The sequence below is a fragment of the Centroberyx gerrardi genome, unplaced genomic scaffold (assembly GCF_048128805.1).
Source record: "Centroberyx gerrardi isolate f3 unplaced genomic scaffold, fCenGer3.hap1.cur.20231027 Scaffold_51, whole genome shotgun sequence".
In the NCBI taxonomy this organism is placed as follows: domain Eukaryota; kingdom Metazoa; phylum Chordata; class Actinopteri; order Beryciformes; family Berycidae; genus Centroberyx; species Centroberyx gerrardi.
The window spans coordinates 15639-32121 of record NW_027605208.1 but is presented as its reverse complement, the minus strand read 5'-3'; the positions used below and the strand labels follow the sequence as shown (position 1 = coordinate 32121).

General features: G+C 43.5%; 1 protein-coding gene across 1 annotated transcript in view; it reads left to right on the top strand.

Annotated features, from left to right (window-relative positions):
• nyap2a (neuronal tyrosine-phosphorylated phosphoinositide-3-kinase adaptor 2a) overlaps nucleotides 1-16121 on the top strand; it is a 54828-nt gene extending 38707 nt beyond the window's left edge. The window contains exon 6 of the mRNA XM_078282321.1: nucleotides 15918-16121. Within this exon, the coding sequence (XP_078138447.1) occupies nucleotides 15918-16121 (204 nt within the window). The remainder of the gene's footprint in view (nucleotides 1-15917) is intronic.
• Nucleotides 16122-16483: the final 362 nt, after the last annotated feature.

The following is a 16483-nucleotide window of genomic DNA, read 5'->3' as shown; positions in this document are numbered from 1 at the left end:
TCGTAGAGAGGGTGAGAGGGGTTCTCCAGGATGGCATTGATATTTCCCCTCATCCTCCTCTCTGCCACTGCCTCCAGACTCTCCAGCTTGAGCCCCATGACAGAGCGAGCCTTCCTCACCAGCTTGTTCAGTCTGTTGGCTTCCCCTGCCTTGATGCCGCCTCCCAGCACACCACAGCAAAGAAGAGACTGGCTGCTACAGACTGGTAGAACATCTGCAGCAGCCTGTTGCACACATTGAAGGAGTCTCCTCAGGAAGTACAGCCTGCTCTGTCCTTTCCTGTAGAACCTCAGTGTTGTCCGACCAGTCCAGTTTGTTGTTGAGCTGTACTCCTAGGAACCGACAGGAGTTCACCATCGCCGCCTCCTCCCCCTGGATGGTGACAGGGTTTGGGGGCTTCCTGCTCCTTCTGAAGCCCACCACCAGCTCCTTGGTCTTCCTGATGTTGAGCTGGAGATGGTTGTTGTCGACCAACCTACACAGCTCTCTACCAGGTCTCTGTATAGACCTCGCCCACATGCCCATATATGGCTCACGGTTCCATAGCGATTTCTCCATAGGGATAATGAATGGGGTTTCACATAATCGTCTCTGTCACAGTCTACGTTTAATGCAGGATTTTCAAAGTTGGTCCATTTTTACCTTTGTATATTTATGTCTCTAATGACACTGGGTCCGTTGATTTCTGTAACCGTTTTCTAGTCCAAGTAGTATTTTTGCTAGCAACAAGCTAAACACTTCAGCGTCACCTGCTGGTGGCGTAGCGTAGGTGTGACGGTCGGATGACCGGAGTGACAGGTAGGACCCAAATGCAGATCACACGTAGGCAGGCAGGCGAACAAAAGGGTTTATTGCCACACAGGCAAAAAAGCAGACAGGCAAAAACAGGAAAACAGCACTGAAGCACACAGCTAAACTACAGATGAAAAACAACTGAGCACAGAGACAGGGGAGAGCACAGACTAAATACATGAGGGTAAATTACTAACAAGAGACAGTTGGGGAAACCAGACAATTGACACAGGAAGTTGACAGGGAGAAAACGCACATGGGGAGACAAAAACAAAACATGTCATGGAGTAGCTGGAGCAGGCGTGACAGAACCCCCCCCCCCTCCAGGAACAGCTCCTGAAGTTCCAGGCAGGTTGGGACGGCGCCGGCGGAAGTCTGCGACGAGGCCAGGGTCCAAGATGTCCCGGGCGGGGACCCAGCTGCGCTCCTCTGGACTGTACCCCTCCCAATCAACAATGTACTGGAGACCCTGGAATCGGCGTCGGACGTCCAGCAGCCGACAAACCGTGTAGGCAGCCGAACCATCGATGATGCGGGGAGGCGGTGGTGGATCCAGAGCAGGAACCAGGGGACTCCGAAGAACCGGCTTGACAAGGGACACGTGGAAGGTGGGGTTGGTGCGCATCATCCTGGGAAGCTGGAGACGAACAGGATCGCTGGATCGGGAACGAGCCGATGAACCGGGGAGCCAACTTGTGGGACTCCACCCAGGTCGCGAGTGGAGAGCCAAACCTTCTGGCCAGGGCAATACTGCGGAGCCAGGGTTCGGTGACGGTCGGCCTGACAGCAGTAGTAGGCAGAGGTGTGGAGCAGAGTGGAGCGGACCTTCACCCATGTCCGACGACAGCGTTGGACGAACTCCTGGGCCGAAGGAACCCGGACCTCCTTCTCCTGCTCTGGAAACAGGGGCGACTGGTACCTGTACGCTACCTGGAAAGGAGCGAGACCAGAAGAAGAGGAGGGAAGAGAATTGATAGCATACTCCACCCACACTAACTTCTGGCTCCAGGTGGTGGGGTTTGATGAGACCAGGCAGCGCAGCGATGTCTCCATCTCCTGGTTCATCCGCTCCGTCTGGCCATTGGACTGCGGGTGGAACCCAGAGGAGAGATTGACGAAGGCGCCCACCTGGGAACAGAACGCCTTCCAGAACTGGGATGTGAATTGCGGACCTCGGTCGCAGACATCTCGGGGAAGACCATGCAGCCGGAAGACATGCTGGACCATCAGACGGGCCGTCTCCTTGGCAGATGGCAGCTTGGGGAGTGGAATGAAATGTACCGCCTTGGAGAACCTGTCCACCACAGAAAGGATCACTGTGTTTCCGTCGGAAGGGGGCAGGCCTGTCACAAAGTCCAAGGCGATGTGAGACCAGGGACGGTGCAGAACAGGCCAGCCGGAGGCTGACGGGATGTCTTGTTCTGGGCGCAGGTCGGACAGGCGGAGACAAACGACTGGACATCATCTTCAACAGCTGGCCACCAGAAGCGCTGACGGAGCAGGGCGAGCGTGCGGCGGACCCCCGGATGACAGGCCAGGTTGGAAGCGTGGGCCCACTAGAGCACCCGGACGCGGACAGGATCGTGGACTAACAGGCACCCCGAGGGAACATTCCCGGGACCCGGATCGCGGCCACTCAATCTCCTACGAGAGGATCCTCACAACGCAGGCGGCAGGAAGGATGGCACCCGGATCTCCGGAGTCAGGGTCCACGGCTGGTTTGACATTCTTGGACCCTGGGTGATAGGAGAGAGAGAAAGAGAAGTGGGTGAAGAATAGAGCCCACTTGGCTTGGTGCGAATTCAGCCGCTTGGCACCTCTGATGTATTTCAGGTTTTTGTGGTCCGTCAAAACTTGGAACGGTTGGGCAGCTCCATCCAGCCAGTGTCGCCATTCCTCCAAGGTCAGCTTAACTGCCAACAATTCCCGGTTCCCGATATCGTAGTTGCGTTCGGCAGGTAATAGCTTACGGGAGAAGAAGGCGCACGGATGGAGCTTCTGGTCCTTGGGGAAGCGCTGCGACAGAACCACTCCAACACTGACATTGGAGGCATCGACCTCCACCACGAACGGCAGGGATGGGTCTGGGGCCACCAGGATGGGAGCGGATGAGTACCGGCATTCGAGCTCTTGGAAAGCTCGTTCGGCATTGGCGGACCAGGAAAACGCCACAGCCTTAGAGGTGAGGGCCGTCAAGGGTGCTACCCGGGAGCTGTAGTTCCGAATGAAGCGGCGGTAAAAATTGACGAAGCCCAGGAAACGCTGGAGCTGCTTGCGGGTCTCGGGCTGGGGCCACCGCCTTCACCTTGGCCGGATCCATCTGGACATTCCCCCTGGAGACAACAAAACCCAGAAAGGAGACAGTGGAGACGTGAAACTCACATTTGTCGGCCTTTACAAAGAGCTGGTTCCCCAACAACCGCTGGAGGACCTGCCGAACATGGTGGACGTGTTCTCTGGAGAAGATGAGGATGTCGTCCAGGTATACGAACATGAACACGAACCTACAGAGAAATCGCTATGAGCCATATTTAGGCATGGCTGACATCATTCGACTTACGAGGTCTATTCCTCCTCATTGTCCTCCGTGATGCAGCCGACAATGGAGGAGTCATCAGAGAACTTCTGTAGAACTTCTGTAGTGTGCTACTTGTTTCACAAAATGGATTTTGTGCCACGAAATGGATTTCGTACTACAAAATAAACTGTGTGGTAATTTAATACACAAATTAATAGATCTACATAAAAATATAAGCTTATCTGTCCCCAAAATGAAAATAACGTTTTCATTATCATCTACAAAATCAAAAGTCACAAACTCAGTTTTGTGTACAAAATAAAAATGTTGTGGATGAAATCAAACAAGGTGTTTTAAGATCAATTTGTACACAGAATTCACAAGGTAACAGTTGGCACCCTGTAGTAACCACATTAATTAAACCCCTTTATGTCCCATTAACCGTAAACTGTACTTAGACCTTTGAATTCCCACTAACACTAACCATGTAGTTAGACCCATTATATTTTAACACTAACACAGCATTTATACAATTTTAAACTTACTCACACTAACACTGTATTTAGACCCTTTGAATTCCTTATAAAGGTACCTCTGCTACCTCTCTATTTACACTCTAACACAGTAGTTAAACCTAACCCTAACCATACCCGCATCCCCAACCAATGAAACCCCTCAGGGTCTACAGTGTAACACTTGCTGCTTGAATGGAAATGGAATGGAAATATAATACAGGTGTATAAAACTCAAAGAGTAATGTCAATGCTACATTTAAACAATTTTAACACTCACTAGCACTAGATCCTTTCTGTTTCTACAGACCCAAACAGTGTCTTAGAACGAAATAACGACTAAGACCTTCAAATATGTTTTCACTACAAAGTAAGCTTGACCTTTTCCTGCTCTTTGACCTACTGCATGGCTGCTGCTTTCTGTGTGGTTTCTCATGCTTTCTTGATAATCATGTGCCTGACACCCCCCCCCCCCCCCCCAAAACAAAAACAAAAAAAAAACACCACAATGGCGGAAAATCGGCCAGTGGTTCCAGTTGTCCTCGTCCTGCAAATCCTGATCGGAGGTGCATTCATGTAACAGGAGAGAACATAACAGCAAACTCCACTGCAAAATCTGGTAATTTAATCTTGTTTTGCTCAATAGGATAATCCAGCATAAACTCTAGATAATAAATAAATACATTTATGTTTGTGTGGAAAAATGTATTAAATGGATACAAATAAAAATGTTTCTGTATTGTATAGGTGAAAACCAACCCCAGATTCACTCTCGTTTTGGAATGAGCCTTGTCTGCTTGGCGTTTCGCCTCGCTGTAATTTTTTTACTGGTTTTTACTGATCTGGCAATCGCAGGAAGGAGGGGTCAACTGTGAAAGTTGTGTTTACAAGCCACAAGCAAAAATCCTACTCAGTATGCCCTTATACTGATATATTTTGCGATGGAGTTTGATGTGATGTTCTCTCACATACAAACAGAAAAAGAGAATGGCATGTATCAAAGCTAATATGATTATCTATACAGGTTTTTGTGTGTTGCGTTTGTTTCTGCTGCTTCATATGGAACACATTTTACTTTTTGACCATTCTTTCTCAAGTCATATTGATGTAAAGTTTGCATCAAATTGTCTGTAACATTTATGCTAATGTTTAGCTTTACAGTTGGGGAGTCAGTGTGTGGCACTGATTGGCTGAAATACATTTTCTAGATATCTTCATAACAAATTAAATTTAACTGAAATCCTTGGTATAAGTCATCATATTACACAGTTACAGCTCCCTGGATTTTATAAATCAATACCATATTAGCTCAACCTCTTAAAATCTACCAAACACTGAAACATTCCCCAAAACACTTTACTCTTAAATAAGCAGGAATTCATGTAAAAGTAGAAAGTAATGAGTAGAGTACTCAGAAATTTCTGTAATCATCCCAGATTATAGAAACAGAGACTAAAAATGTACACTGTCTTTAATTTATAATTAAACACAAACCTACACACACACACACACACACACACACACATAACTGAGTATGTGAGGTAAATTAAAATCAGTTAGAATCACTTACGCATCATACTCACTCCCCAGTAAATACAATCTGATCAAACTAGATCTGATAGTGACAAAATAAACTTTGGTCTGTTCTCCCTGTCTGTCTGTCCTTCTGTGTCTGTTGTGCTTTCTACATCTGTCTGTCTTTTGTGTCTCAAAGCTCAGAGTGCATACTACCTGGTCAAAGCAGAGGAATACAAGACTTTTCTGTTATGTGATTTGGGAGAAATTGGAAACCAAATGTATGTTCTTTTGTGCTTTATAGACCCATTTCTGTTCTTTTGGTTAGATTATTGTCAAAGGCTTGAGCTATGCTTCGTAAAATGCAGATTCTATGTGGCCAACATTATCAAAATCAAGTCAAACTTTATTTATAATACACCTTTCATACAGCAAGCTGTAACACAAAGTGCCTTACATGGGGTAAAAACAAGTAAAACGAGTAAAAAGAATAAAACACATTGATACAATAAAATGAGACAAAAGATTAATCAAATACAAATCATAAAAATGCACAGCTAAAAAGGTATGTTTTCAGATTACGTTTGAAAGAGTTGATAGATTGACGCCCTCAGATCCTCCGGCAGGCTGTTCCCGAGGCGAGGACCAACGACACTGAAAGCTGCCAGAGGACCTGAGGGGTCTACATGGTTCATAACTGGTGAACATGTCTGCCATATAGTCAGGCACAAGGCCATTTAGCGACTTAAAAACTAATAGAAGAATTTTAAAATCAATTCTAAAACTGACGGGTAACCAATAAAGGGACTTTCAGACTGGTGTAATATGTGCTCTCCTCCTGGTCTTGGTGGGCACCCGAGCTGCCGCATTTTGAATTAATTGTAAAGTGTTAATGGAGTTTTTAGAGAGACCAGAGAGGAGAGCATTACAGTAGTTCAACCTGCTGGTGACAAAAGCATGAACTAAAATTTCAGCATCTTTTTGATTTAAAAATGGTCTAACTTTAGCTATATTACGCAGATGTTAAAAGGCCATCTTTGTTACATTTCCAATGTGAGATTTAAAACCAAGATCTGAATCTAAAATGACACCAAGATTTTTAACCTCAGCTTTAGTCCGTGAAACCATACTGCCCATATGTGATAGTAGGAGCTCTCTACTTTGCTTGTGTCCAATGATTAAAATTTCATTTTTTTCTTCATTAAGTTTAAGAAAATTCATATTCATCCAGTCATCAATGGTAGCGAGACAGGCAGTCAATGAGAGGAGGACGTTTGGGTCATTTGGCTCCACAGATACATACAGCTGTGTGTCATCAGCGTAAAAGTGAAAATTTCAACAAGTCCTCCAACCCATACGACTACATAGGTCGTTTGTTAGCCTCTAATACGACCCACAGGAGCGTTTCCAACGTGATCTCACAAAAATACGTGAAATGAAAACAACTTGGGTTATGGTTATGGTTAGGCAACTAAAACAACTTGGTTAAGGTTAGGAAAATGGTTTGGTCAGGGTTAAATTTGGAAACGCTGGTAATCGAACCCCGGTCACCAACATCAAAGGCAAACGCATACGCCCATCCGCCATCCCCGACCACAACGCCCTTACTTTCCACCGTGTTATTTCAATGTTGAGAGAGAAACTTGACAGTCACGTGACGTGGACGCAGACCAACGTAGCACATTGTCGTTATTTACACAGCCGCTAGAGGTCGCTTAACTTTAAAACATAACTATAGGTCGTAATAAGCTGCTTGTACAAACGACCTATGGGGTCGTTTTTTGGGGGAGGACAGGCTTGAAAATTTACCCCATATTGGCAAATGACATAGCCTAAAGGTAACATATATAAAGAGAAAAGGAGAGGCCCAAGAATGCTTCCCTGAGGAATTCCAAAATCAACGCTTAAGTTGTCAGAGAATTCATCATTTAACAGTACAGCAAAATGTCTGCCGCATAAGTATGAACGAAACCAATTGATTACATTGCCAGATAAACCAACCCACTCTTCAAGACAATGAATCAAGATTTTTTGATCAATCGTGTCGAAAGCGGCACTTAAATCTAACAGAATGAAGATTGCTACATTACTTGCATCAACGTCATTGTTGGTCAATCGTTCCATGATCTTGTTTTCCTTGAGGTATTCATTTACTTGATTATAGACTACTTTCTCAAGCACTTTGCCTAGAAAGGATATGTTGGAGATGGGGCGGTAATTATTAAGGACACTGCTATCCAGTTTTGGCTTCTTTAGTAAAGGTTTACCTATTCAGTCCCACCAGGATTTCACAGAGTTTTTTGTTTGTTTGTCACAAGCGGCCTGTTGATTTGGCCATTTCATGCGGAAAAGTTGCGGGAATTTTGCAAAACTACAAGCTCTCACAAATATTCCAGACATTTCTTGAATTTGCGTTAATTATTGCGATTGCAAAATCGCTATTTCCTGGAGGGACTGACTATTGCAGATTTAAAAGCATTTGGAAAAACTGTGAAGAGTTTAAAATGTGAAGAGTGTGGGGAGAAAAACTATCAAAACTATCCTTGAAGAGTCGAGTGGGAATGGGGTCAAGTAAACAAGTAGATGATTTCATTCCCATCACTACTTTGTTAAGTGTAGCTCCAGCTATTGGAGTAAAGTTATTCTGTGTAGCAGAGGGGGAGTTGGATGGAAGGTCCAGTACCAGGTCCCCGCTTGTGTTCTTAATGCTGGATCTTATGACAGAAATTTTATTCTTAAAGAATAAGTCTTCACAGGATAAATTGTTGACCAGATTGGAATTTTGAAATGGATGGAACAAGCTATTAATTGTGGTAAACAATATTCTGCGATTATGGTTATTTTCAATGATATATATATTGAAGAAGTAAGTCTGTCTCTTTTCAAATAGCTTGGTTGTACCTTCAAATTTTTTCTCTGAGGATCTCTAGGTGAACAGTTAGTTTAGATTTTCTCCATCTACGTTCTGCCTTTCTACAATCTTTTTTAAGGTTTCGGGTAAAATCGTTTTTCCATGGTGCAGGTCTCTTACAGTGTGCTTTTCTAGCTATTGGGGGGCAACACTGTCAATAGATATTCTGAGGTTTTCATAAAATATATCCACAACTTTGTCAAAGGAGCAGCCAGTAGCAGGGGGAGGCACAGAGCTCATCAGGGCAGAACATTTCTTAGTTGCCTCGGCAGCAAGAAAAAATACACACGAGTGATCAGAGAAGGAGACATCAAGGATGGATGGGATTACAATATCAATGCCTTTAGAAAGAACCAGATCAAGTGAGTGGCCTAATGTGTGTTGGTGCACTTACATGTTGAATTAAATCAAGACTCTGTACAAGGCTTATGAACTCTATTGCTTTTTTGTCTGATTCATCATCTATATGAGGGTTAAAATCTCCAGATAGTAGAAGTCGGTCATACTTAATTAGAATAAGCGATAAATCAGAAAACTCAGTTAAAAACTTAGTAGTAATACACATACTACCTACTGAACAGTAGTAATACACATACTACCTACTGAACAGTATGCAGTAGTAATACACATACTACCTACTGAACAGTAGTAATACACATACTACCTACTGAATAGTATGCAGTAGTAATACACATACTACCTACTGAACAGTAGTAATACACATACTACCTATTGAACAGTAGTAATACACATACTACCTACTGAACAGTATGCAGTAGTAATACACATACTACCTACTGAACAGTAGTAATACACATACTATCTACTGAACAGTAGTAATACACATACTACCTACTGAGCAGTATGCAGTAGTAATACACATACTACCTACTGAATAGTAGTAATACACATACTTGGTAAGTTTTACCAAGCTATTAGTTCTCTGTATAGAGATCCTAAAGCTTGTGTAAGGGTGAATGATTGTTTAACTGGGTGGTTCTCAACACCATCAGGGGTTAAGCAGGGGGATGCTTTTCGCAATCTATATCAATGATTTGGTTGAAATAATTAAAGATTTGAGATGTGGAGTGAGATTTGGCGAAGAGAAGGTTAGTGCCCTTTTGTATGCAGATGATATTGTTTTATTGGCCGAGACAGAAGAGGATTTACAAAAAATGCTGTCCAGTGCCTATGACTGGTGCAGGAAATGGAGACTCTCCATAAATGATAAGAAAATGGAAATAATGCATTTTAGAAATCCAGTAGAAGATATTAGTAATTTTCAATTCCATTTCGGTGGAAAGAAATTGAATTATACAACATGCTATAAATATCTTGGATTCTATCTTCATGAGCATATGAATTTTATAAAGGGCACTGATGTTCTTTCTGAGTCAGCTAGTAGAGCTTTAGGAGGAGTGATTGGTAAAACTAAAGAGCTGAGAGATATTGGGTTTTCCACCTATACCAAACTGTATCAAGCATGTGTTTGTCCAGTGTTGGACTATGCTTCTGGGGTTTGGGGACATTTCTTGGAGTACACAAATTTGCACCAACCCATGCCATTGCTGGGGATATGGGGTGGGAAACATATGAATTACGTAGGAAGGCAGGTATGATCCGGTTATGGAACAGCCTGTTAAAGGTTAGCCAGGAGAATATTTGAGTGGGATTTACAGATGATAGGTCCTTGGGCAAGAGGAATTCATAACTTATTCTTTAATGTAGGATGTGAAGAACTTTATGTTTCAAAAGTAAAAGTAGATATTCATTTAATTAAAGAACGTTTTTTTTTTGTCAGCTGAAAGAGAAATGGGCTGTAGAGATTTAGTTGGCTTTTTGAAAATGAAACATTTTTAGAGGCTGATTATATAGAGAAGGCATGGGAAATGCGGAAAAAGGCATTGTATAAATGAAATGAGTAATTTATTTTGTATTGCCTTCTGTGTATAATCATATGCTTTATCCACATAAAACAGTATTATGGAAGTTGTAACTTGTGTAGTCATGGTGTTTGTGCTGGGGGGGGGGTGGGGGTTCTGGGTCACCCAGGGCTCCCTCTCCATCTGAGCCTTGCCCTATATGGCAATTGTTTTTGTTTGCAAAACACTGTCATGTAATCTCATGTGGGATGGGCCATTAATTTGGCATGACATGAAAATAAAATTTCATTCATTCATTCATTCATTCATACTACCTACTGAACAGTAGTAATACACATACTAACTACTGAATGGTAGTAATACACATACTACCTACTGAACAGTATGCAGTAGTAATACACATACTACCTACTGAACAGTATGCAGTAGTAATACACATACTACCTACTGAACGGTGGTAATACACATACTACCTACTGGCCAATATTCTACCTACTAGATAGAATACAGTAGGAGTACCCATGCTACCTACTAATTAGTATGTATTAGAAATACACATACAACCTACCAAATAGTATGCACTCATGTCCTTGTCTTTAGATCCTTGTCTGTACGTCCCATGTCTTGTCTTCAGGTCTTGTCTTCATGTCTTGTCTTCATGTCTTGTCTTTATGTCTAGTCTTCGTGTCTTGTCTTCAGGTCTTGTCTTCAGGTCTTGTTTTCAGGTCTTGTCTTCAGGTCTTGTCTTCAGGTCTTGTCTTCATGTCTTGTCTTTATGTGTTGTCTTCATGTCTTGTTTTCATGGCATGTGTTCACGTCTTTGTCTTTACGTCTTTGTCTTTATGTCCTTGTGTTTATGTCTATGTCTATTTCCATGAAACAATGGTACACAGCGCAAAGTGCAGTCATAGGCGAACGGCACGAGCGCACAGGGCATGGCGACTGATTTTTGGTAATTTCTTGGCCAGATGCGTGCGGTGCAGTTGGAAACGGAGTGGGATTAGGAGGAATACTTTATCAGCAGGTGTGGTAGGGGCTGGCTTCAGTCATGACCAATCAAATCACCTCTTCCTTCCTTTTAAAAACAGTGCACACTGCACCACAGCACTCCAACAATTTTGTGATTACATGAAAAGTCTGGAGCTGTTCTGCCACAAAAGCTTCTCCCAACAGGAATCCAATGTCCTTGGGTTAGGGTTAGCCAGACTGTGATGTCTATAGAACATGGCTCCGCCTCCACAGTCTCCACTCCACTGTTGGATGACAACCATTCACACCAGTCATGTGTATATACCGTATTTCCTCTAATATTGGCCCGGGCCTTTATTTACCTCAACTGCAGAGGGTACCAGGCCTTTATTGGAAGCAGGTTTATATTAGAGACAGGCCTTTATTTCTAATTCCCTCTGTTTGATAAGTATATTTGCTCATATTTTAGTACGAAGCCTCTTGTTTTCTGATCTGCTTCTGTTGGGGTACGTTAGGTAGCCATTTTTTTGTTACTGCAATGCATTAGCGATAATTACGGTAATCGACGACGGCATGCTCCAGAGACTTCCGCTGGCCGAGCGGGCTAACCTCTGCTAACTTGAATGGGGATAAAATAATTTAATAGTGCAGCTCTTCTAGACTTTCCTGTTAAATTTTTGTTACTGCATTATGCTGTTAATAAAATTAAAAGCCCATGGACATAATCCCTTAATTTCCTGACTTTTATTGTAAAACATTACACAAACATTTCAATTTAACTTGTGTGAAGTATGACCAGTCACGTACCGGAGGGCAAATACGCTCAGTGTCACATAAAAACAAAACAAATCTGAGGTACTCTGGATATAAACATTAATAGCCAGTTTACAGCACAGTCAAACGTTAATAACAATCAGATTCAGCTGCAAGCAAAATCCGGACTCAAAAAATAGGATATTGCCTAAATATTAACATCATCGCAGCTTACCTTGATAAACAGTGCAATTATAGGTGGTCACTTACAGGTGGTTCATTGTTAAATAGCTCCTCTTCATCTTCCTCATCTCGGGCAGCTTGGCACCTGTTCTCCTGGCCCCGCTGTCGGAGCTGGGTGAGAGCCTCATGTCCGGTGGCGCAGGGCTGTCCCTCCCTGAAGCAGAGGATGAGGTCGTCTTCGCTCCCATCAGTTTTCACAGACTGTCCACAAACTCTGAAAGACTTTCTGATCATATCCTTGTCCAGTTTGTTCCAGGCGGCGACCACCCAGTCCACAAGCAGGCGGCGGGCGGGGGCTTTTAAGTTACCACCTCCGGCTGTGTAATCCTTATCTGCATCCCCAGCCATCCACTGATCGTAGGCATTATGCAGACTCTGCTTGAAGGGCTGGCTCCACATCACATCGGGGGCTTGGATATATTTAGTGCAGCCTCCCGGGATCGCCGCTGTTGTGATATTGTAGTCACATTTCAGTTCAGCTTTGGTGGCGGCACTGATGTGGCAGCGGTATGAGTCCCACACCAGGAGCCGCGGGGTGAAGTTGAATTTTCCTACCACGGACTGTAGCCAATCTGCGGTGAGAGTATCATTCATCCAGCTGTTCACAGAAGTGGCGATCACTGCGCTGGAGATCTGCTGCTGCATTGCCTTCACGTCACGAACCGCCCCTTTGAAGACGGTATACTGCTTGAGTTTGGTGCCGTCGGCCTTGGCAGCGAGGACAATGGTGAGATGACTTTTCTCATGTCCCGTGGTTTTCAGAGCCATACTCTTCGCACCTCGTGTATCAATAGTAGTGGGAGACACCATATCAAACCAAACTGCAGTCTCGCCCATTGCAATGATGTCCTTCTCTAAAATCCTTTTAGAGCTGACAGCCTTGCCAACATAGTCAACAAACGAAACAAGTTTCTCAGTGAGTAGATCTGGGTCTTTCTGTGCCATGGTGGTGCGACGTCGAAGTGAGAGGTTGTTGCGCTGTAGAAATTTTTGTAGCCAACCCCTGCTAGCCACAAACATCTTGCCTCCATCACTCACTGAAGTAACTTCAACTTCAATAACTCACTCTCCTTCGCTTTATTTTGTATCATTTTTCTTGATACTCGGTTATGTTTGTCCCGCACTGAGTAAATCCACTCTGAAAGCCTACTCTCTAGCTCCGAGCTAACTTTCTTCCTCCCGCCTCCAGCTAGCCGTGCTCTCCCCTTGTCAGCTAACAGCAGTTCACTCTTCTGTTTTTTCCAGTACCTGATTCTTTTCGGGTCAATGTCAAAGTGCCTTGCAGCTTTCTCTCCTCAATTTTCCTCTGCATACTGCAAAACTCTCTCTTTGAATTTGACATCAAATTTCCGTCTGGTGGGTGCCATGTTCGCTCTCTGTGTTGTGGCATGGGTGTTGTGGAAAATTCAGTCACTGACACTTGCACGGGTCCCATATGGTACTTCAAATGTACTGCCATCTTGTGGCACTTGTACATTACTACAAACTACAGTTTCATTATATAACAGGTACCAGGAGTTTACCGGTGTCCACCGTTGTTTTTCCTTTGTTTTTTTCCCCGGCCTGTATTTGGGGCCGGCCTTTATTTGTTCGTGTCGACCACGCCCCCGGCCATTATCGGAGACCTGGCTTTTAATTGACTACTGGCCACTATTAGAGGAAATACGGTAGTTAGAATGATAAATGTATCTTATTTTTTCCTGCTTGACAGATTTATTTCAAATTCTCCATGTGTGGCTGCGGCTAGGACTAACACACAGAATATTAGAGAAGACCATTTACCATTTAAACATGGTCACATTGTATCAATTATTGTCCACTTACACCTCACTTCATATTACAGGTCCGGTACCATGTAAATACATATGAATTACTATTGAATTGTAGAAAATAGACCCGCTTCATATTACAGGTCTGGTAGGCCTACTGTGTAAATACATATGAACGCAAATATGTTGTTGTTTAATTCTTTTTTGTTAGTGAATAGTTCATACGTTGTTAGTAATTAACGGTGCAATAACTAAATGGTAAGTTATAGTCCAGTTAGACAATAACATAATTTAAGATCAAATAACGCAGCCATGTTACTGTGTAACACATTTTTTAACGTCTAATTAGGAATAGTTCAGATGTCATCAGCTGTAAAACAAAGGGTTACCATAGAGTCCTATGTCTTTCCATCCTTGTCTTGATGTCCTCGTCTTTATGTCCTTGTCGTTATATTCTTGTCTTTGTCCTTGTCTTTACATCTATGTCTTTTTTATTTCCTTTTATTTAACCTTTATTTACCCAGGGTAGGTTGGCTCTTTTCCAGCAACGCCCGGCTCCACATTCACAATTAAAAACACATAGTTTCAAAGGTTAAACAATACAAATATACAGTATATATATATATATATATATAGATACAAACACCAAAGTCATCAAAAATAGCAAGAGAGAAAAAATAATAATGATAATAACAATACAACGAACTATTAAAACTCTGGTGCTCTGATGAAGGCTCCATGCCGAAACACGTTAGCCTGATGAATTCCAACAATAAAAAAATGGTAAATTGAGACCAAATCTTGCTGTGGCTTTTTGGAGTGCCGCTATCCCATGTTCCTCATGGTTCTCTAACTATTAAAACATTTGCAATCTTCACTAGATTCTGTTTCCATAGACTTTCCATCAGCCTGACAGTGAGCAGCAGTGAGAGTGTTGTGAAGCTTCAGCGCCCTCTGCAGGCTGGTCCAGGTAGAGCAGCAGAGAGCAGAAACGCTTCTGACCCAGTTCAGTTTGGAGCTTTAAACAGTCAGAAGTGCTGCTGTCTGTCCTCAGACCGCAAGTTCTACCTGCCACATTTAGGACACATGCAGCAAGACGGACAGAAAGGGAGTTTTCCTAAATATCCTTCTAGATGAAGACATACCAGCCTGAGAGAGAAGGCCGACCAGCCTTGGAGTGTGATATACAGCAGAGGGTGAGATGAAGCTCAGAGCTCCATGCTGCACAGTATCAGCATGTAAAGACAGTGAGCTTAGGCAGTCATGTATAGCAGATCACTATAACCAACAGCAGACAAGAAGCCTCCACCAATTGACACCTGACATCCAAAGAAAAACAGGATTTGTTCCTGAAATATAACACAACTTTTGGACCAGATGCTGTATGCTGTTTAAAGGAGAGCTGATCATCAGTTGAAATCCCTGTGTTTGTAGGTGGTGACAAGCTCAACTACTTTACCTTTTAAAATGACAGTACTCCTGTCTTGTTTTTATGTCCTTGTTGTCCTGTTGTTGTCCTGATGCTGCTGGGAGCATGTTGATCAGACAGACACCTTTTTCAGGAAATGGAAACTTTGTCAACAATTCTTACCAAAATAATGTATTTTTTCATGATGGTTTTGTAACTTATAGCCCACTGTGCTGATAAAACACTGGAGGGAAACAGTCGCACAAGAAGTGATTTTATGTAACATCCAGGCACTATGTCAGTAGACGCTAACACTAATGCTAACTACTGTGGCCGCGTTAGCATCCTACCTATATATTAGCCTGTTAGCTTTTATTAGTTTTATCCCAAGCATCTTACAGTATTGTGAGTGTTTCTGTGTCCAAACAGTTTGACCCCAGCAGCCTGCAGTGTCAGGAGAGTTGAAGCTCACGCTGCTTTGTTGAGTGCAGTTCTTAATTCTGACCAGAGGAGCTGCTGACAGGACAAGTTATCACAGAGCTTTAAAGATGTGAGAGTTATGTGCTGATTGCTGGTCTGTGGCATGGTAGCTCTGCACTAGACAGGTAGAAAGATATTCATGTTGAACTGTGGTCCACCCCCAGATGCCGTGGGCTTGTGGTGATGCAACTATGATGGAGATGATCGAGAAGAAGAGAGTTCTCTGTCGAGAGATCAAGGCACGGCAGCGGCCGGAGAAGAACCTGTGTAAACAGGACAGCATGCCGATCCTGCCGAGCTGGAAGAAGAAGCAGCCTCCGCCCTACGCTGCCCAGACGACTGCTGTGTTCTGGGACACGGCCATATGAACCACACACACACACACACACCCACACACACACACACACACACACATTCTCTGCCTAAACTACTGCTGTGTTCTGGGACACGGCCATATGGACAACACACACACACACACACACACACACACACACATACACACACATATACACACACATATATACACACATACGCTGCCCAGACGACTGCTGTGTTCTGGGACACGGCCATATGAACAACACACACACACACTCACACACACACACAAACACACACACACACACATACACATATACACATACACACACATACTCTGCCCAGACTACTGCTGTCTTCGGGGACATGGCCATATGAACAACACATACACACACACATATGTGATATATATATT